Below are 21,266 nucleotides of genomic sequence, written 5' to 3' on the forward strand. Positions count from 1 at the left end.
TAACATGCTCATATCTTCCTCCTCCCCTAACTATGACTTACAACAAGAACTACAAACTGTTTTTATCTGACTTTCCCCAAAACCTAACCCATTAATAGTTTTTTAGTAAATATTCATAAAACAAGTAAGAAATAAACCAGTAATTAAGTTATTTTCTTCGACTTCTGGGACTTTCATTTTTTTTAAATATTTTATTTATTTATTTATTTGACAGGCAGAGATCACAAGTAGGCAGAGAGAGAGGGAAGCAGGCTCCCCGCTGAGCAGAGAACCCGATGCGGGACTCGATCCCAGGACCCTGAGATCATGACCTGAGCCGAAGGCAGCGGCTTAACCCACTAAGCCACCCAGGCGCCCTTTCTTTGACTTTCTTTTCTGATACAAAGACATCCAAAGAAACATCAGAGTCCCTACTTTGGAATCAGGATTAAGTATATGTATACATAAACATACAAATGTGTTTATGACAAAGTCTACAAAACACAGGTGTTTAATTTCTAAAGATCTTTATAACCACTTGTTTTTGATCTGCTAGTTTCCTAAGACATTGTTAACTCACCTTGATTTTTTTTTTTTTTAAGATTTTATTTATTTGACAGAGAGAGAGAGAGAGCCCAAGCAGGGGGACTGGCAGGCGGAGGAAGAGAGAGAGCAGGTTCCCTGCTGAGCAGGGAGCCCGAAATGGGGCTCAATCCCAGAACCCTGGGATCATAACCTGAGCTGAAAGCAGATATTTAACCTTCTGAGCCACCCAGGTGCCCCAGTTCAGTATGATTTATAATGAAAGAGAGAGGTCAAGCTTTTCCAGATAGGAAAACCAATATGAACTGTTGAACAGATCCCCTGAGCTTTTAAGTTTCTGCTAGAATGATCTCTGCCCAGTTTTACCAAGTGCCAAAAACATTCAGCTTCTTTCAGAAATTACTGCGATATCATCACCTTTGGATTCTCCAATATTAACCAAATGAAAAGCATATGGAAATTTCTCTAACTTTTATCCGTTTATTAAAAATGTTTTTCAAATAAATACTTTGAACAACCATTAACAATCAAAGCAGTGAGATCACTAAGTGTTGCTTCTTTCTGCAAAGAAGGCACACCATTAGCTTGTATAGTTAATGCAACAGCCACATCCAAAGTCAATTAGGCTGTTTTAAACACATGACGGAGGCTACTTACGATCCCAGAGATACCAAGGACTCCTTGGGGTCAGTCATCTGAAGAGGCTCTGAAGCTGGCTTGATCCTTAGAACCTCTGCAAAGCCATCACCAAACCAGCAAGTGATATGTGCTATGTCTACAGTAAAGTAGAAAAGGCGGTCCTGGCAGAGCTTCCGTCGATACACAGACCGAGGGTCGGCTGACAGCACAGCCTCAATGGCATGCCTTGCTTCCTCTGCTGATTGAAAATACTTAAATGAAGGCTGACTGCCATCTGCAATGAGAAGAATACAACTTAATGCTGGTCAAATTTCAGTACAGGGAACTTCAATGTGGAGTATCACACTGAATATACTATCACTTGAAATGAACTGGGTTTGGCAATCTACTCAGTTGTTACAGAGAATGTTGCTTTCAAGTGATTACATTAGATTAAACTTACATGTGCCCCAAATTTTCATTCACTGAACAAAACCTTCTATGTTCAATGTCGACTTTGATTTGATTCCTTGTCATTCCATTTATTCTCAGAATGGAGGCATGGTCAGGGAAATGCATGACAGTCCCAGCATTCTCAGAAAGCCACAAGAAAGAAGACTAAACCCACCTATACCCAGAGCACCAGCCATAAGCAAGGGATGGTGCCTCAGAGAGCTGGTGTCACAGCCCTTGTTAAAGTAACACCACATTCCCTAAGGAACGAGGACATGGGAGTGTCCTGAAAAAAGTAGTATAGATACTCTGAGAAAGCTGAATACCATCACTAGGGAACAAGCCACCCCAAACCACCAAGGTGAGGAGGTACAGGTAAACAGATGTACACCCTATTAAGTGGCAAAACTTCCTACATCTGTGTCATCATGGATGTATCTTAATTTTTAAAAATACAGTATGAACAAAACTTAAATAAAAAATTAACTTGACTTTATTTTTAATAGCTACAATATAACATAAATCCAAATAAAGGCCAGGCCCTTCCAGGAAGGCATGCGCTTTAAACAATGTTGTTCCTGTTCAAAATACCATCTGGAGTGGTGGTGGATCTTTATTCGTCTGAAAGTAAATTCAGTTTTTAGAAAACAGCCAAAATCACTTGGGTAGTAAGTTCATAAATAAAGTCATGAAGTTCAATCTTTGGTCAAAAACCAAGGACCAATTCAGCTGTTGATCATGAGGAATCCTTTAAAAAAAAAAAAAAAAAATCCCACCAAGAACCAATTATGCAGTGCTAAGATTCCTTTACTGCATGGCTCACGAAATGACTCCAAGGCCACTCAAAAAAGAGGAATTCCAGAAATATCACACTCTTCAGTAACAGTGTACCTGGTAAGAGCTCCAGGACTTTGCACAGTTGTTCATCTGGCACAGGTGCCGTTCCATCACTTCTCTGCCTACTTATTCTTCCAGGCTCAGCTCAAATACTTTTTACTCCAGGAAGTACTCCCAAATTTTCTCCCTGCTCCCCAAGTCATAATCCTTCTCCCCGTCATGTGCCCATAAGCACTCCATTCCAGCGCCAATCCCCCTACTCCTACCACCAACACATGGCCACCATTTCAGTATCTTTTATCTTTTCTAGACTCTAAAGCTTCTGACAGGGTCATTTCTTATTTCTGTATTAACTCCAAATTCTGCTGGTCCAAATCAGTCCCTGTTTCATAGTTATATTTCATAATTTCTCTTTTCAGCGCTTTTTCAAATCAACAAGGCACATTATAACCTCTCAGACACCCAGCACTATAGTTTGAAAAAGATAAAACTTTCCAAAGTAAGAAGCAATCACGGATAACTGCAGGAGAAAGAGTAAGTAGAAATATAAAGTATCTTCTGGGCAACACTGCTTTCTTTGTTCTTTCCCAAAATCCCTTTAAAACTGACCTTCATCAACTGTATACAATGAGGAAACAACTTTCATAAACAAAACTTTTTAAATAAAGAGCTCAATTTAAAAATCAGACGCTTTGTTTAAACATAAAGCCTTTGGAAAGAATAAGAAACACACCGTGGAATGGCACATGAAATCAGACATGTCCTTGGCAACTAACTGGCTGTTCTTACAGGGCTCGCTGCAGCCACCTTCCTTCATTCTAGACTGCTGCCTCACATCTGCTACGGGCTGGGGAACCAGGGGACGGCATCTGTTACAAACTGTGTGTTAAAGTAAACGAGTCCAAGTAAAAGCCCTGTGGCTTCTCTTCTACAGTGAAGGGCTCTTCTACAGTGAAGGGCACGTCTCCAGTGCTGGGACTTTTTATAGGGACAATTACTGTGCTAAGAGACTTCCCTTCTACCCCTAGGCTCCGTGCCACAGGGAGAGCTATCAGCCGCCTGACAGAATAAGGTGGGATACTTCTCTAGTCAGATAGTAAAACATGAAAAAACTTTATCCAAGTATTGAACAAGCACAATTTAGCTTCTGAACGCTGTTTGAAAACTCCAGGAACTACTGTAACAGACTGACAAGAGGCCCTAAATCATGCGCCACCTCGTGAGGCAGGAGCCATTCTCAGCAAACACTTCACTGAGTGTCTGGGACTCACTGTGCTGAACAAGGCTCGTCATCAGATGGTGCTGTTGCCCAAACAGAATTTTGCACTCCTAAAATTTGTATAACCAGTCATACTGACAAATCCTTTACATAACTGCCCTCAGAAATACCAAATTTGGCTAAAGCTCTCATTCCAAACTAAGAGACAGGGGGTACCTGGTTCACCTTCTGAACTGAGGCACTCGAGATCCATCTCTGCGTGAGGAGTGAAGCGGACTTCCAAGGGGGCCACAGGGGCCTCTCTAACCCAGTCAGGGACCACGCTGTGGTGGGCTGCACCAGCCATCCTGGAAGGACAGTGAGGGGCCACCGGCTGCAACTCCGCACCATTTCCTTGTGCGACCACTGCTTCCTTCCCTCTCTTTAGCCTCTTTTCTGTACCTTCCTCTGAAAAGCTCTTCCCCAGGCAATTTGAGCCAATTTGTTCTTCTGCCACACTCAGACTCTGATCACTTCTTGATTCTATACCCAAATCTGCTGCTATCTCCCTGTGCTGAGGGGAGTTTTGCTGGACTTTTGTTGAGTTATCACGTTTCATGTAGTTTGCTCCTGAAGTTCCATCTTCATGACATTTAGGTTTCTCCTTAGTGTGACTACAGGCTTGTGGTTTATCACACCTTGAGAGCTGTCGCTGGTCACAGTGGTCAGTCTTGCCATTAGACTGGGATGTGTTTTGGGATTTATATTGGTTATTCTGTAAATTAAAGTCCTGTAGAGGCTCAATCAAATTTTGTGGCGAGTCATACTCAGCTATGTAGGGCTTTATGTCTAGGACAGGTGTGCCATGAATCATGTCAATTCCAGAAAGGTATATAGCTCCACCTATAATGTGAAAAACACATCCTCTTAGAAATCGTAACAATGAAGAACAGTGCAAACAATTAAGAACCAACACCATCTGCTTATGCCTCACCAAGCTTACTCACAATTCTCTAACATACCAGGTTCTCTTATACCTGGTGCCAACACACCCTTTTCATTCTGCCTGGAAACCCATCCTCTTCTTCACCTGTCAAACTCCTACATGCTCTTTAGGGCTCCTCTATGAAACCTCACCTACAGAGCCTTTCTGACTCTTCCACACATAAGCACTCTTTCCTCTGTGTTCCACAGAGAAATCCATGTAGAAACCTCTACTACACCCTTTTTCATATGATCTGGCAATGACCTAGTCAGTCTCTCTCCCTAGACAGTATGGGTAGGCCCTTGAGCACTGACTCATTCTTGCATCACTGGGGCTTCTAACTCTGTTCAGTATATCAGTATATCTTCAGTATATCTCTGTGGGCTCAATGAGGATTTCCACTGTGGCAAACAGACACGAAAGTGGCCCCCAGAATGCCCACCTCCTGGTGTTCGCACCCTTGGATAATCCCCATCTTTTGAGTGTGACTTGATATCACTCCAATGACTATGTTACATTATCTAAGACTCCTGCGCCTGCAGGCAGATTCACTCGAGATATTCTCCTGGTGGGCTTGATGAAGTAAGCAACCACCCTGAGAAAGCCCATGTGGCAAGGCACTGCAGAAGCTTTTAGGAGCTGAGGGCAAACACCAGCCAACAACCAGCAAGCAACTGTGGCTCTCAGTCCCACAACTACAAGTGAATTCTGCCAACAACGTGAGTGAGCCTGGAAGCAAATTCTTCCCCAGTTGAGCCTCCACATAAGAACTCACCTAGATCACACCTTATTTGCAGCCTGGTAAGATCCTAAGCAGAGGACTGGCTTAGCTGTTCCCATATTTCTAAACTAATTATTATGAAATATAGTAATATTTCAAAGAGATAATAAATGTGTGTTGTTTAAACTAAGTAGGGGTGTCTGGGTGGCTCAGTCAGGTAAGTGTCTGCCTTTGGGCTCAGGTCATGATCCCAAGGTCCTGGGATCAAGCCCAGTATCAGGCTCCCTGCTCAGTGGGGAGTCTGCTTCTCCCACTCCTTTTGCCCCTCCCCTCCACTCGTGCTCTCTTTTTCTCTCTCTCTCAAATAAATAAAATCTCTAAAGAAATAAAAAAATAAAAATAAACCAATTAAGCGTATGGTAATTTGTTACATAGCAATGGAAATCAACACATCCATCAAGATTCAAACACTTAAACAGAACATAGGTCACCACTGCCAAATAATAACAGGTCTTTGTCTCACTTAGACAGCTGCATGTCCAGTGCCTGCTACTGGTGCAGATTCTACTAACTTGATTCTTGGGAAATTGGCCAAATGAGAATCAAAAAATTGCATGTGATCACATTCCATTCTGTCTCCATTTAAGAAAAACAAGACTAACAGAGGACTAATTTCTAAAACATGCTCAATACGAATGAGCCTGGAACTTTGGAATAATGACTTTGGACTTCCTAACTAACGGATATGCCCAACAATGTCTGCAGAAGGAAGAAAGCATTGTAGTATACATAAAAGTTCATGGGATTTAGACTTACGCAACCACCTGGCTGGATGCTATTAGGCATATTATCAAACATCAAAGAGCCTCAGCTTCCTCATCCATAGAAGATTGCTACCCTATCAAACCCAAACAGCCACAGAGAGATAACGCACACAAACACGCTTTATAAACTGTAAAGTACCACGCAAACACTAGTAGTCACCATAACACTTACTTGTAAGAATGTCTACAGTGTTACTGCATTTGCCTTTTACATTTCTAATTTGATCTTCCCCGTTAGAATTTTAAGTTCTTCTTCAATGCAGGGATTTCGTGTGTTTGTGTATGTGTAAATTTTTATTTTTATCTATTTTTTTGGTGACACACAGTATTTTAATGAGAACTTCAAGTGATGACATCATAACAGGATATATTAAAACCTGAAAAAATACAGAGTGCTTCATGAATTTGTGTGTCATCCTTGTGCAGGGGCCATGCTAATCGTCTCTGTATGGTTCCAATTTTAGCATATGCGCTGCTGAAGCGAGCACAATGCATGGATTTTTGTCTAATTTGTTTACCACCATACCCTCAGCCTGGCATATATACAGTGCTCAGAAAATATGTGTGAGATGCACAAATGATAATAAAATCTTTAGTACTATTACTCAAGCTGGTTGGCTATCACAAATTGACAAAGCTCAAGTTGGACTGGCTTCAGAATTTTCTTGGAAAACCTATCCAAGGCTGGGCTGAATACAACCCAGGGGACGGAGTTCAAGTTCTGGCAAAAAACAAGCAAAATAAAAAAAAATATATATATACTATGTAGTCCCAGAGAGGGCAGGTCCTACTCCTTCGCCCACTTTACAAACCAGGAAGCTAAAGCCTAGAATGGTCTCCTGACCTTCAGTCTTCTATCTCTACAACAAATGTGCTTATTGTTAGTCAGAGTGATTCAAGAACAGGATGCTTTACTAACAAACAAAACAAACAAACCAAAACTCAAAGATACAGAGAACAGATCAGTGGCGGCCAGGGGGAACAGAGTAGGGAGATAAATGAAATGGGTCAAAGGGATCAAGAGGTACAAACTCCCAACGATACAATAAGTAAGTCTTGGGGATGTCATGTACAGCACAGTCAATAATATTGTATTGTATTGTATATTTGAAAGTTGTTGAGAGTAGATCTTCAAAGTTCACACCGTAAGAAAAAATATTTTTAACTATATGGTGACAAATAATATCTAGACTTACTGCAGTGATGATTTCACAATGTATATAAATATTGAAACATATTGTACACTTGAAACTAATATGTCAATTATACTTCAAAAAAAAACACAGGATGCTTCCAAAAAATGTATGGCCCAGTAACTAGGCTATATCTGAATACACAGTTAAAACGAACCTGGTATTCTACACAGGTACTTCCACAATCTGACAGGTGTTTAAATGTTATTATACTGCAATTCATAGCAGACCTTCTGCCACACGTCAGAGTTAACAGGTGTACTACAACCACAGCGCATGTTCATCTCCTCAAAGTGCAAGGAAGAAATAATACACCACCACCTTACAGGTTTACCGTATCTACACATACAAGCAGTTACTCTCTGTTAATTCTGAAAGTGTCCAATTATTGTTGAATAATTTTGTATTTACTGTATTCCAAGTCAGAGAAAATTTGGTTACTAATTTAATTATTTTTTAATAATGTAATAGTTTCTAATATATGGGATCATATAATTAAACTCTGAGCATCCTATGAGAGCTGATTTCAAAGGGTGACATTCTTTTTTAGTCATTTCTTCTTCCATGCCTGGTAATCCTCAGGGGTTAACACCACTGGTACTCCTCCGAACAACAGCCAGTTAATAGTATGTTTGTTTTATAAGACTTCTTTTAGATAAGGAAAAAAGATAAAAGTAGAAATGAAATTTGTTACCTTCTACCTTTTCCAGCTTGGCCAGGGTCAGTCCTATTGCATTGGGACGATGTGGGCTCCTTGTGGAGAAAACTCCAGTCTTTATGCCATTCAGCCTAGGAGGCTGCACTTTTGCCTTACAGCTCAAATGACCATTCTTGTGAAAAACAAACAAAATCCTATTGAAAATAAACCAAACCACCAAATAAGAAAAGGATACATCTTAATTTATCATAATAATTTGATGGGGGAAAAAAACCTTTAATCTTTAATCCCACAGGTTAAAGCTGAAAGAATGCTTTTTAACGGTACTAAAATGTAATCAGTGGGGAAAAAAGTAATGCCATTCTCATTCCTTGAAGGAAGGGCGCGTCTTATCTCTTTATCCTAACACAATTACTGGCATGTTGCAGGAACTTTTACAAATATTTGTCAAGAGCCTGAATAAGCAATATTTACGAAGTAAGAGCCTGCTATCTGCCAGGCAGTCTGCTACACATTTTTATACTTAGTTAACTCTCTCAACGAGCCCAGGACTTGTAATTTACCCTCCATTTTAAGAATGAGGCAATCCGGGCTCAGAAATATTAAATAACTTCACTGGGTCTTCCTAAATAAGAAAAGCAGAAAGCCATAAAGAGAAACAATAACAGATTCGAACTCATTAAATCATTAAATTTTTGACTATAAAATGTAATCCCAGGAGAAAATGTTTGCTACATGTACAATAGATAATGGGTTAATATCTATGGTATATAAACTGTTCCTACAAATCACAAAGGGGAACTCGTTATAAGAAATTAAGCAAAGACCGGGCACCTGGGTGGCTCAGTTGTTGGGCGTCTACCTTCGGTTCAGGTTATGATCCCAGAGTTCTGGGATTGAGCCCCACACTGGGCTCCCTGCTCAATGGAGAGCCTACTTCTCCTTTTCCCATTCCCCCTGCTTGTTGTGTTCCTTCTCTCGCTATGTCACTCTCTGTCAAATAAATAAATAAATTCTTAAAAAAAAAAAAAAAGAAAGAAAGAAAGAGGGGTGCCTGGGTGGCTCAGTGGGTTAAGCCTCTGTCTTTGGCTCAGGTCATGATCTCAGGGTGCTGGGATCGAGCCCCACATCGGGCTCTCTGCTCAGCAGGGAGCCTGCTTCCCCCCACCTCTCTCTGCCTACTTGTGATCTCTGTCTGTCAAATAAATAAATAAAATATTTAAAAAAGAAAAAAAAAGAAATTAAGCAAAGAACTTAATTGACAAAAGAGTAAGAAATAACAGCAGTCAAATGGAAAGATGTTGAACCTCACTAATAATTAAGAAATTTAACTGAAAAATAAAATATTGTTTTTCTCAGGTCACCTGGATGGCTCAGTCGGTTGAACATCTGACTCTTGATTTCAGCTCAGGTCATGATCTCAGGGTGGTGAGATCAATTCCCGCTTAGGATTCTCTCCCTCTGCCCCTCTACCCATGCATGTGCATGCTCACTCTCTCTCTCAAATAATAAACAAAATCTTTAAAAAACATCTTGTTTTTCCCTGTCTGACAAAACGCAGGAAAAACTGGAACATACAGTGTTAGCAGGAATGTAAGGAAAAGGTCATTTTCATACACTTACGATACACAAACTAAGCTTTTTAGAGCAGTTTGGCAGTAGCCCTCAAAATTATAAATATGCACACCCTCTAGCTCAATATAACCATTTCTGATACTTATGTGTGAAAATGTACATGTGCCAAGAACTGTCTAAGAAGGTTTGCTACAGTATTACTATAATAGCAAAATAACTATCCATTAACAAAAGCGTGGTCAAATCACGTCATATCTATATTTTACAATAAGAGACAGCCATTAAAGCAAAAAGAAGAAATCTGTATGCATTGTCATGATATACACTGTTAAATGAAGAAAACATATTCCATTGTTTAAAACAAACACCTACCCCGGTGTGTATGTTTATTCTTCTATATATATTAAAAAAGAAAAAGAAAAAGAAAAGGCCTGGTAGCATGTAACCAAGATATTAACAATAAAAATCTCTGAAGAGTGCTGGAGGCTAAGGATGAGAGAGAAGACAAATAGGAGGGATACAAAAAATCTCTTTATATAGATCTGGACCCATTTTTTTTAATATCAGCAATGTTCTTAATTTAATTAATTTAACCGAGATCATACAAACTAGGTCAGACACATGTTGCTTTTACTCTACCCACATCTCCAAATTCACAAAAACATAAGCTATCTCAGAATAAATACTTCATTTTAGGTCTTCACCAGTAAAATTAGACCAAGTCATACTGGTGATGCTGGAGTAGGTAAGAATGGATAGAGACAGAATTCCAAGTGACAGTTACACTAGTATAACACAGGTGCTAATATAAGTAACACTTCATTTAGAGTATCCAGACTTCTGAAGTCTCTTTTGTCTCTTAGGAAGAACAAACTTAATTGTTAATGGTCTAGAGCAAAGTCTGCAAACTTTTTCTGTAAAGGGTCATACGCTAAGTATTTGAGTTTGCATGCCAACAAGTCTCTGTTGTAACCATTCAACTCTGCCACTGTACCACAAAAGCAGCCACACACAATACATAAACAAATGGGAGTGGCTGTGTTCCTATAAACTTATTTACAAAGATGGGGAAAAAACAAAGATGGGGGGGTAGATGGATTTGGTCCACGGCCTTTAGCTTGCTGACCCCTGGTCCAGAGGATAGAATAATGACTCACAGGCAGAATCACGAAGGTCTATAGAGTACAAGTCAACAGAAGGCATTCATCACAATCAGGACCAACTGCAAATGGAATGAGTCCCCTCAGTGGATCCCAAGCTTCCGTGAGAGTGCCCAAGTTATGCCTACAGTCACGTGTGTGAATATGCAACAGGAATTCCATGCAACAGCTAAGTGTGGTCTGGAGGGCAGTCTCCAAGGTTGCCTTCGACAGGAGTACTTTACTCAAGAGCAGGTTCTGACCCAAAGACCCACTTCTAACCATAAAACAACTTACCAAACATGAGAAAACTGTTCTAAGCCCATCAAGGAATGTTCAGGATTATTAAAGATGCTCTTTCTAATTCTCAAACAAGCCCGTGAATGGCTACAAATAGACGGCTGCCTTGGAGTACCATTCTTGGCTGAGAAACAGGATTCCAAGTAGCCAATTGGCTCAGTTAAAAGATTCCCTACAGAAGAAAAGTAGGTAAGAAATCTTTAGTCAAAATGTCAAATAAAGATGTAGGAAAACATGTTTTCTTTAATGCACTGATTTCATAATTTTAACATCTACCAAGTCTTATGCAACTATTAAAAATGATTCATATGTCATGAATACATATAAATAAATATATCATTACCACACATATATTATTATATCCCTTTTGATAGCCAGGAAGAGCAGAGGTCTAAGAAAGACAGGGGGCCCGAGGCACCTGGGTGGCTCAGTGGACTAAGCCTCTGCCTTCGGCTCAGGTCATGATCTCAGGGTCTTGGGATGGAGCCCCACATCAGGCTCTCTGCTCAGCGGGGAGCCTGCTTCCCTCTCTCTCTCTCTCTGCCTGCCTCTCTTCCTACTTGTCATCTCTGTCAAGTAAATAAATAAAATCTTAAAAAAAAAAAAAAAAAGACAGACAGACATGAGGCATTCTCAGAAGTTCTACTATGACCATAATTCAAATTCAATGTTACCATTACTATGGTATGTGACTTTGGTCAGAACTAAAAGAGTATTTAGGGGCGCCTGGGTGGCTCAGTGGGTTGGCCTCTGCCTTCAGCTCAGGTCATGGTCTCAGGGTCCCGGGATCGAGTCCCGCATTGGGCTCTATGCTCGGCGGGCAGCCTGCTTCCCCCTCTCTCTCTGCCTCCTCTCTGCCCACTTGTGACCTCTCTCTGTGTGTCAAATAAATAAATAAAAATAAAAAGAGCATTTAAAATAGAGGGAATTGGGGCACCTGGGTGACTCAGTCAGTTAAGCGTCTCAACTCTTGCTTTCTGCTCAGGTCATGATCTCAGGGTTGTGAGATCGAGCGGCAAGTTGGGCTCTGTGCCAAGCATGGAGTCGTCTCCAGATTCTCTCCCTCCCCCCTCCCCCGCCCCTTCCTCTGTACACGCTTGTGTGCACACTCTCTCTCTCTAAAGAATAAATGAATTCTTATTTTGTTTTTAAAGGTTTTATTTATTTGACAGAGAGAAACACAGCAAGAAAGGGATCACAAGCAGGGGGAGTTGGAGAGGGAGAAGCAGGCTTCCCGCTGAGCAAAGAGCCCGATGTGGGGCTTGATCCCAGCACCCTGGGATCACAACCTGAGCCGAAGGCAGACCCTTAACGACTGAGCCACTCACGCACCCCAAGAATAAATGAATTCTTTAAAAAAAAAATTTTTTAATAAAATAGAGGGAATAACATGCACAAAGTTAAATGACAAGTGTTACAGCACATGCAGAGAACAAGTTATTTTGATTAGCTGGAGTGTGAAAGATAAGGCAAAGAATAACGAAAGATAAGGAGACAGAGATTGTATACAGACATCCTTGTGCTTTTCACCCAAGCTTGCATGTAAGCCACTGTGTGTTTGTGAAAGACCTACCTCAGTACCTGTTTTTGCTAATCAAAAGAAATCCAAAGAGAATGTTTGATTTTACCAAAAAAAAAAAAAAAAAAAAAAGACTAAAGTGGAAAGTGCTCAGCATTTGTTTTGCAGCAAACTGTTATAGATGCAGGATGCACCCCAAGCAGTGAGATGGCCCCACCCAGGTCCTTCCCCAGGAACTACACTCAGCATCTGAGCATCAAGCCACCAGAGCTTTGAACTGTGTGAGCATCTGTGCTTTATCTTGATTTATTTTGTGCATCAACTAACAATATGTGTCCTGAAGTAACAGAAAAGCCTGAGAGAGGTAATTTTTTGGGCCTGGGAACATTCAACAATTTTTCCACATAAATTAATGGTAATTGCTTCTTCGCATTACGCCATTTCAGGTTACGAAAAATTTTATAGGAATGATCTACTTTCAGAGAGTGGGGGAAACATGTCCAAATAAGCATACATTCAACTAAAAAGAACAGAACAGGGGTGCCTGGGTGGTTCAGTCAGTTAAGCATTTGCCTTCAGCTCAGGTCAGGATCCCTGGGATCAAGCCCCGCTTCGGGCCTCCTGCTTAACGGGAAGCTTGCTTCTTTTCCCTCTGCCTGCTGCTCCCCCTGCTTATACTCTCTCTCTGTCAAGTAAATAAATAAAAATCTTAAAAAAAAAAAAAAAAGAACAGAATATATGAAACAAAGTAGTTTAAGCAATAAAGAGAGTGCATGGGATCATAATCATACTACTAAAATATCTAGAGACAGAACAGATTTCAGGTTAGGCTTGGTCTAGTAGCTCTCTGCCCCTAGAATGTAGGCTCCATGTGGGCAGGAGTTTTTCCACCTTGTTCAATGCTACGTTCACGGCCTAGTACATTGCATGCAAGGGGGTAGGTACTCCAAAAATTCATGTTATGTGGGAAAAAAAGGATTGTTTAAGTCTAAACTGGTTAAAATGGAAAGTGAGGAGCACCTGGGTGGCTCAGTGGGTTGGGCCTTTGCCTTCAGCTCAGGTCATGATCTCGGGGTCCTGGGATCGAGCCCCACGTCGGGCTCTCTGCTCGGCGGGAAGCCTGCTTCCCCCCCCCCTCTGCCTCTCTGCCTACTTATGAACTCTTTGTCAAATAAATAAATAAAATCTTAAAAAAAAAAAAAAGTGGGCGCCTAGGTGGCTCAGTTGGTTAAGTGGCTGCCTTCAGCTCAGGTCATGATCCTGGAGTCCAGGGATCGAGTCCCACAGGCATCGAGTCCCACACTGGGCTCCCTGCTCAGCAGGGAGTCTGCTTCTCCCTCTGACCCTCTCCCCTCTCATGCTCTCCTTCTCAAGTAAAAAATAAAATCTTTAAGAAAAAAAAAAAAAGGAAAGTGAAAAATTGAAAGACTATAATCTCATTTAAGAACGTTTGTTTATACATTTACCTATTTAAATACATACTTGTATATGTTTAGAAAACTATCTGAAAAGATATTTCACCAAAATGTTAACATTTTGGTAAAATGGATATGGTAATATGGTAAAAATGGATAGTGAGATTTCTGGATTATTTTCATACTTTGTAATTTGTATAATATTCAAAATTTTTTAAATCATCAAAAATCCTCTTCTTTTCTCTTCCTAAGTAGTAACTCCTTTCAAAAGACAAAAACTTGGCAAAGCAGCACCAATATAGGTTTAAAGTCCAAGGTATCCACAACTAGCATTTTGAATTTACAAATAACTTTTTTTCCACATTTCATGAAAAATTTACTAACTTCTTTTAAGAGATGACATACAGACACTCTAGACCATCATTTTATTTTCAGCTTCCATTAATTAAATCTATCTACCAGCACAACTGGTAAGATTATAGGCCTGGTGTTGTCCCTCACAGTACCTTTCATTACTTTTCACTTATAAAAACTGTATTATTGGCTACATATAAAATATTACATGTAATAAATGTGTAACAGAGCATAATACTATGAAATCCTGTGTACCCACCACCCATTCCAAGAACTAGAGCTTTACCAACAAAATGTATCTTTTTATGTTGCTTCTCTCCTATGGCAACCCATCCTTTCTCCCTGAAATAAACAGGTGCCTGAATGGGATCTTTATCACTCACTACCTTTAATATAATTTTATCACATGCATATACATGCTTAGATAATATTTATTTTGTTTTGAATTCCATAAAAACTGGGATTGAACTGCATGTTATCTTCTCAGACTTGCTTTTTCTCTCTCAGTATTACAATTCTAGACCCTTCCATATTGTGTATGCTTTTGATGACTTTAAAATATTTTTCCAATATGTTTACAGGCATTCTTTTGTTTATCTTCATCCATGTTTCTGTGGAATAAAGACAGTAAACAACTTAAGAGATGAAGAAACTGAGGCCAAACAATTCTCTGGTCTTCATTAAAATGCCATAAAGAAAAATGGCCAAAAAAAGACCCCTCACCTAGTAAGATGGGATCCCTGTGTCTTGTTTTCATTTGTTTAGCAAACATTCCAATATTCTACAATTGCCAGACATTGAGCTAAGCTTCGGTAAAAGAAACAAGAATTCTTATCACAGCAGAATTAACAGTTGGTTGGGGAGAATCTCACAATGTTTCAACATCATGGGAAAAATATGGAAAGCACCTAGTGCCATGCAAAGTGCTCAGCAAAACGTGGTTTTCCAAGCTCTTACTTAGGCATTTCTCTCATTTTAACAATACTGCAATTGTACTAACTGTATAATACGAGAAAAACCAACAAGTTATTAATGCAGAGTTTTTGTATACAAAGTTTATCTGTATGTCTTAGTGCTGACAGAAAGTTCAGGTCCTTATGACCCTCCTGCCCAGACTGTAAAATTACCGTTGTTATAATTCATGTCCCCAGCACAGGTCCCTCCCCTTCTTAAAATACACTACACCAGTACTCCAGACTCTGAGTTCCTTAATTTTATGCTACCTCTAACTAAATTTTCCACTTTTCTGTTAACAGACATTGTATTTCTTAACCTGGTATTCAAGGTTCTCTACAATCTGAATCCAATCAACCTCCTTGCTCCATCCAGTATTTCAAATTTATAGCTCCCCAGTCTGGTGTTATGTAGACCTCTAAGCCCTGCTCCTTCCTGCCTATGAAAATATTAGGCCTGTAATCTGGCACTGTGCAACAATTTTTTTTAAATGAGCACAACCTTCTACAAGTAACAGTCCTTTTAGTAAATTCAATCTAAGTTAAACTTTTATAACATGCACAAACATTTCAGTCTTAAGAATTTTCTTCACAATGAAAACTGGCAGTAACCTAAAAACCCAACATTAAGGAATTGGTTAATTAGAACACATCTCTAAAGCAAAGTACTGTGCAATCCCTTAAAACTATTAATGGTTCCATTTATATGAAATTTAAGTTTTAGAAAGAAGTTATTAGACAGTGGGGTCACATAATTCATTTTCTAGTGTGCATGCGCAGAAACAAGTATGTAAGGTAGACACCAGGATATTAACAGCGGTTTTCTCTGGGTGATGGCAGACTTTTTCTTCCATTTGCGTCTTCTAATTTCTAATGTTAACATTCGGCTCTATATAATGAGGTGAAAATAAACTCACGCCCAACTTTCCGGGCCCAGTTTAAAAAGATTTCCTGTCTCTCCTCTCCGCCCCAAAACTTTTCCACATCTCCCGTCTTACTTCCTACAGCACAGGATGCCTCTCTCGGGGGTATTTATTAATTCCTAACCCGCGTAACACGAGCGTTCACATCCTATCTCTCCTACGTGAGCAAAAAATCTGTGAGAAAGGCTGTTACACTGCACGTGTCTGTTCCAGCCACGATGCCAAGCCCAACCCAACCGCAGCTACCAGGAACGGAACAGATGACATCATGCCGCTCGCCTCAGCAAAATCACGTGGTCGCTAGTGCACGTGATCCGTGGCTTCGCAAGAACTACAACGACCCACTTGGGTTCAAGTTGTCGCATTTTACATCCTGTTCCGAAGTCAGGACAGGGGCCTGCGCCCAGGCCTCTTTTGGGTGCGGAACCGCTGGTCTCTCAAAAGTTACCTGTTTCCAGAGTCGGCTTCACGCACCCACACCCGGTCGCTGTGGGCTGAGGCCCCAGCTCTTCCAACACGCGCATGGCGACTGCTCACTGAGGTGTCGACTCGCCGCGACAGGCCTTCCGCTTCCGGTCTCCGAGCTGGGTGCCTGCGCAGTAGCCGCCCTGGCGGGGTGCGTGCCCAGCGCCTGGCGCATGCGTGGGTAGTGGGACGCGCTCAAGGCGGGCGCTCCCTGCAGCACTGGTGGCGTGTCGATTTCCATTTCCCGGCTTCGGTTTCTCTGCCGGACCTGATTCTGATCCTTGGCGCTGACTTGCTGCGATTCCCTGCCAGTCAGCGACTCCGAATTCCCGCTCTTGTGAAGGGGGACACTGCGATGAAGATTTACGCACTAAGATGTCTCTCTCAAACATTGATATAAACAATCTACGTGACCAATGAATGACACCGATTTTTAAAGACAAAGGATGTGTAGATGCAATTAACCACTTAGCATAACGATGGGATGTTAGGAAATTAGAAATTCTTTTTTTTTTTTTTTAAAGAAGATCCTTGTAGCTCATGGGTGCCCATAAGGCATTTTTTAAAAAGATTTTATTTATTTATTTGTTTGACAGAGAGAGAGAGAGAGAGAGAGAGATCACAAGTAGGCAGAGAGGCAGGCAGAGGGCAGCCCCACTGAGCAGAGAGCACGACCGCGGGGCTCAATCCCGGGACCCTGGGATCATGACCTGAGCCAAAGGCAGAGGCTTAACCCACTGAGCCACGCAGGCGCCCCAGAAAATTAGAAATTCTTGAGTGGTGGGAATACACATGATTATACTTCTGTATACTCCCAACTTTTCCGCAATGAAAAGGATGTTTTGTCACCAAGGAGCCCTAACTAAACCTTATTTCACGTCTAATGGATGGGGAGCGTCACACTGGAGTAGGAGTTAAGGAGCCCGGACTTTTCTGTGCTCCATACCCTATGGGAACTGAAGCAAAAATGAAATTCAGAGTCAATATGCTGTGTACATGGGAGAGATTGTGATCGTTTCTGGGCAGCTGTGAAAGGTTGAGAGCCAACAAGAATTCTGATTTCAGGGGTGCCTGCCTGGCTCAGTGGGTTAAAGCCTCTGTTTTCGTCTCGGCTCATGATCCCAGGGTCCTGGAATCGAGCCCCACATCGGGCTCTCTGCTCAGCAGGGAGCCTGCTTCCCTTCCTCTCTCTCTACCTGCCTCTCTGCCTACTTGTGATCTCTGTCTGTCAAATAAATAAATAAAATCTTTTAAAAAAAATTCTGATTTCATCCCATGAGATAACCAGTTATCCTTGCAGCGATACTATCCTTTCACCTACTTATTTGTAAAGTCATCTCTCCCCTATATCAAGTTTCTCTGTACATAAAATTCTGTTTCTGGGTTTTTTTTATCCTGTTTGGGGTCGGGGAACATAGGGCTTGCAATATAAAATATCCAGAAGCGTGCAAGTCCACAGATTTTAAAAGCTCAACCATGAAAATCTGTTGCTAAACCTTCTCATTTCTCATGGAGTTATATAAGATCACTAGTAGAAAATAACCGGCAACACCCAAAGATTTAAGGAGAAGGTTGTGGTGTAAAACACACACTTTGGGGGCACCTAGGTGTCTCAGTCAGCTAAGCATCTGCCTTCGGCTCAGGTCATGATCCCAGGGTTTTGGGATCTAGTCCAGTGTAAGGGTTCTGCACTCAGCAGGAAGCCTGCTTCTCCCTCTCCTCCCTGCTCCTGCTCTATCTCTGTCCCTCTCTCCAATAAATAAAATCTTAATAACAAAAATAAAACACACACTTTAAAATTGATCAAATTCATATATGAGTCCTATGTCCATGGAAATTTGGAAAAGAATACTGTTAATCTGTTTCCAGGAGGAATGCCATTAATCTGTGCACTTGCAGAAACAAGTTTGAGAACGATTGAGCTATACACACTTAATAAAACTGGGGCTGGGGCGCCTGGATGGCTCAGTGGGTTGAGCCTCTGCCTTCGGCTCAGGTCATGATCTCAGGATCCTGGGATCGAGTCCCGAATCGGGCTCTCTGCTCGGCGGGGAGCCTGCTTCCTCCTCTCTCTCTCTCTGCCTAGTTGTGATCTCTCTCTGTCAAATAAACAAATAAATTCTTAAAAAAAGAAAACCTCCCCCTTTAAAATAAAAAAAAGAAAAAAAGAAAAAAAAAAAACTGGGGCTGTAATCGCTGTGTTTGCCACTAGATGGTGGTATTAAAAGTGATGTCTCGCTTAGTTTGTTGACAGAGGAGTGTGGGAAAAGAGAGGTATTTGCCCTCTTGACACTAGATATCATTATCTAAAGATAATCACAAAAAATAATGCATTACCGAGTGTGACAAGTACTGCACTGCAAAGCAGATTTGGAGACACCGGTGAAGCAGCTTGCTACATCCAAATTTCAAAGGTAAATTATATTTTTATGGAAAACAGGAACTTAAATATATAGCAAATTTATTATGCGATCTGAGGCTTTTTATTACCCTTTCTAGAGTTATACCTGATTATTTTTAGTTTATAAGGCAACTGTTTCTTTGGAGGTGAGACCGAGGAATCTGCCTTTAAAAAAGCCTAAATGATTCTAATACAGGTGATCATCGGCCTACACTTGGAGAGACACCCCTTCTTATAATGGTTCTTAACCTTCCATTTGGATGAAGGATCCCTTTGAAAAGCAATTAAAGCTTTGGGACTTCTCATGCATCATTTTAGATTTAAAAGCATAGGATTCATGGATTTTTAAGAACCACTATTGTACCTACCATGAGAGGAAAGTAGCACAAAGTAGGGGTAGATGTTTACAAAACCTTTGATTCTGTGACCTCAAGGTTCAAAGCCAAGGAAGAAAACTGGAAAATGTTTAGATGCACACTGGTGTTTGAATAAGAATAGTGAGAAAGCAGAGTTTGTGTGTATACAGGGAGCAAGGTAAGAGGACGAGCAGAAAGGATCCTAAGAGGTAAAAAGAGAAGATCCCTCTCCTTCTAATGTACTGCAGTCCTTATTCCATCTACTTCCCCATCTCTTTCACCGTTATGCCCCTGTGAATTGTACCTATGGAAGTATCTTATGGTTCATTTTAATGCAACTCTCTTAGAACATGAAACTTCCATTTAGTCTTTTTCCTTTAATGTTGACCCACTCTGGCAAGTGGATTGAGACAAAATTTCTTAAGATTAGACCTAGCATGAAAAGCACTGAAGAAGTTAGATGTGACTTTAGGTGAGTACCCAGCCTCTCTGAGGCTATTCCCTCATCTATAAAACTGGAACTATAATCATTGCCCCGCCCATTTCACACTCTTATGCAAATAAAAAAGTGTTTATGAAAACATAAATTCTGAAATGTCATCCAGATGTAAATGACTATTATACGGTGTTGCTGCCCTCAATATGTCACTGGAGTAATATGATGGGGTGTGAGTAAATCCCTATACGATGAACATATCTCGAGAGGAAAAAAATGTAATGTTTGTAGGGGAGTGTGTGCAAACAGAAGGGAAACAGCATTGTGACTGCCCACTATACCAGTGGCCATTAACTGTAGCTGCACTTTAGGATCACCAGGGGAGCTTTTCAAATACCCTAAATGCAATGTTGTATCCCATTTTGGATCCTGAAGCAGAAAAAGGCATTAGTAGAAAAACTAATGAAATCCAGATAATGGTAACATCACTGTCTTAATTTCTTAAGGTTTGATGAATGGACCATGGTTACAGAGCATGTTAACATTAGGATAAACTGGTGAGAGGTATACAGGAACTTCTGTACTATCATGTTTTCTATAATTTTTCTTTTAAAGATTTTATTCATTTATTTGACAGAGATCACAAGTAGGCAGAGAGGCAGGCAGAGAGGGCGGGCAGGGGAAACAGGCTCCCTGCTGAGCAGAGAACCCGATGCAGGACTAGATCCCAGGACCCTGAAATCATGACCTGAGCCAGAGGCAGAGGCTTAACACACTGAGCAACACAGGCACCCCGAGTTTTCTGTAATTTCTAAAATTATTTCTCTAACAATATTTAAAACAAAAAAAGCTATTTAAAAATTAATGTATCTATGCCTGGACGCCATCCTAGACAGGTAAATCAGAATCCCTGGGGAGGTGTCTGGACAGCTGTAATTTTGAAATCTTCCCCAGTGGTTCTAATGGACCCTGAGGGTTGAGAAGCTCTTTCTACACCGTGATGCTTATGAGACTGGGATTCTGTCTTGTTCTTAGCTGTCTAGCCTAGTACTTAGCACAGTGCCTCTGTACCTATATGGGGAGCTTATATAATCGCGTCCTTGCTGAACTAAATTTAAACCCTTACCTGCAAAAATCCCCTTCCTTTGAGTCTTCTGTAATAACAGATGGAAACTGCAAACTGCAAACTGCGCCCCCACCAAAATACTTGGGGGGAGGATTTTCAGATATCTTCCCACACAAAATAATTCCTACTCATGCCCCCAGTCTTTTTTAATTTTCAGCTAACCCCAACCATTATAAGATAGAAAGTCTTAAAATACTAAAACTACATTGTTCAAAAGTCTTACTTCGTTCCACATTACCTAACACATACTACTTAGGTATGCAAAATTCTGTCTTCTCTGATATGAGACTTTCAG

The 21,266-nt window shown here is 40.8% G+C and overlaps 1 protein-coding gene across 4 annotated transcripts; it reads right to left on the reverse strand.

Annotated features, from left to right (window-relative positions):
- Positions 1–578: 578 nt before the first annotated feature.
- TRMO (tRNA methyltransferase O) lies at positions 579–16,768 on the reverse strand. 4 transcript variants are annotated; one of them, XM_080820662.1, is made up of 5 exons: positions 16,636–16,768; positions 11,021–11,195; positions 8,046–8,203; positions 3,866–4,531; positions 579–1,435 (listed from the first exon to the last, which is right to left on the reverse strand). In XM_080820662.1, the coding sequence occupies exons 1-5, from the start codon at positions 16,709–16,711 to the stop codon at positions 1,176–1,178; spliced, it is 1,335 nt and encodes a 444-aa protein (XP_080676788.1). In that variant the 5' UTR covers positions 16,712–16,768; the 3' UTR covers positions 579–1,175. The 4 variants fall into 4 exon arrangements, with proteins under 4 accessions (XP_080676788.1, XP_080676789.1, XP_080676791.1 ...); XM_080820663.1 differs by having other exon boundaries at positions 3,875–4,531; positions 16,636–16,765; XM_080820665.1 differs by lacking the exon at positions 16,636–16,768 and adding an exon at positions 16,182–16,247.
- Between the last annotated feature and the right edge of the window lie 4,498 nt (positions 16,769–21,266).

This window comes from Martes martes (genome assembly GCF_963455335.1).
Source record: "Martes martes genome assembly, chromosome: 12".
NCBI lineage: Eukaryota > Metazoa > Chordata > Mammalia > Carnivora > Mustelidae > Martes > Martes martes.

What these genes read in the sequence shown, in the direction of transcription:
- TRMO (XM_080820662.1), bottom strand. Translation starts at nt 16,711, where the DNA reads ATGCGCGTGTTGGAAGAGCTGGGGCCTCAGCCCACAGCGACCGGGTGT. An exon ending in GAAGCCGACTCTGGAAACAG is followed by an intron (nt 11,196 to 16,635) that starts GTAACTTTTGAG and finishes TTTCTTCTGTAG; the next exon opens with GGAATCTTTTAACTGAGCCA. An exon ending in CAGTTCAGAAGGTGAACCAG is followed by an intron (nt 1,436 to 3,865) that starts GTACCCCCTGTC and finishes TTCTCATTGCAG; the next exon opens with ATGGCAGTCAGCCTTCATTT.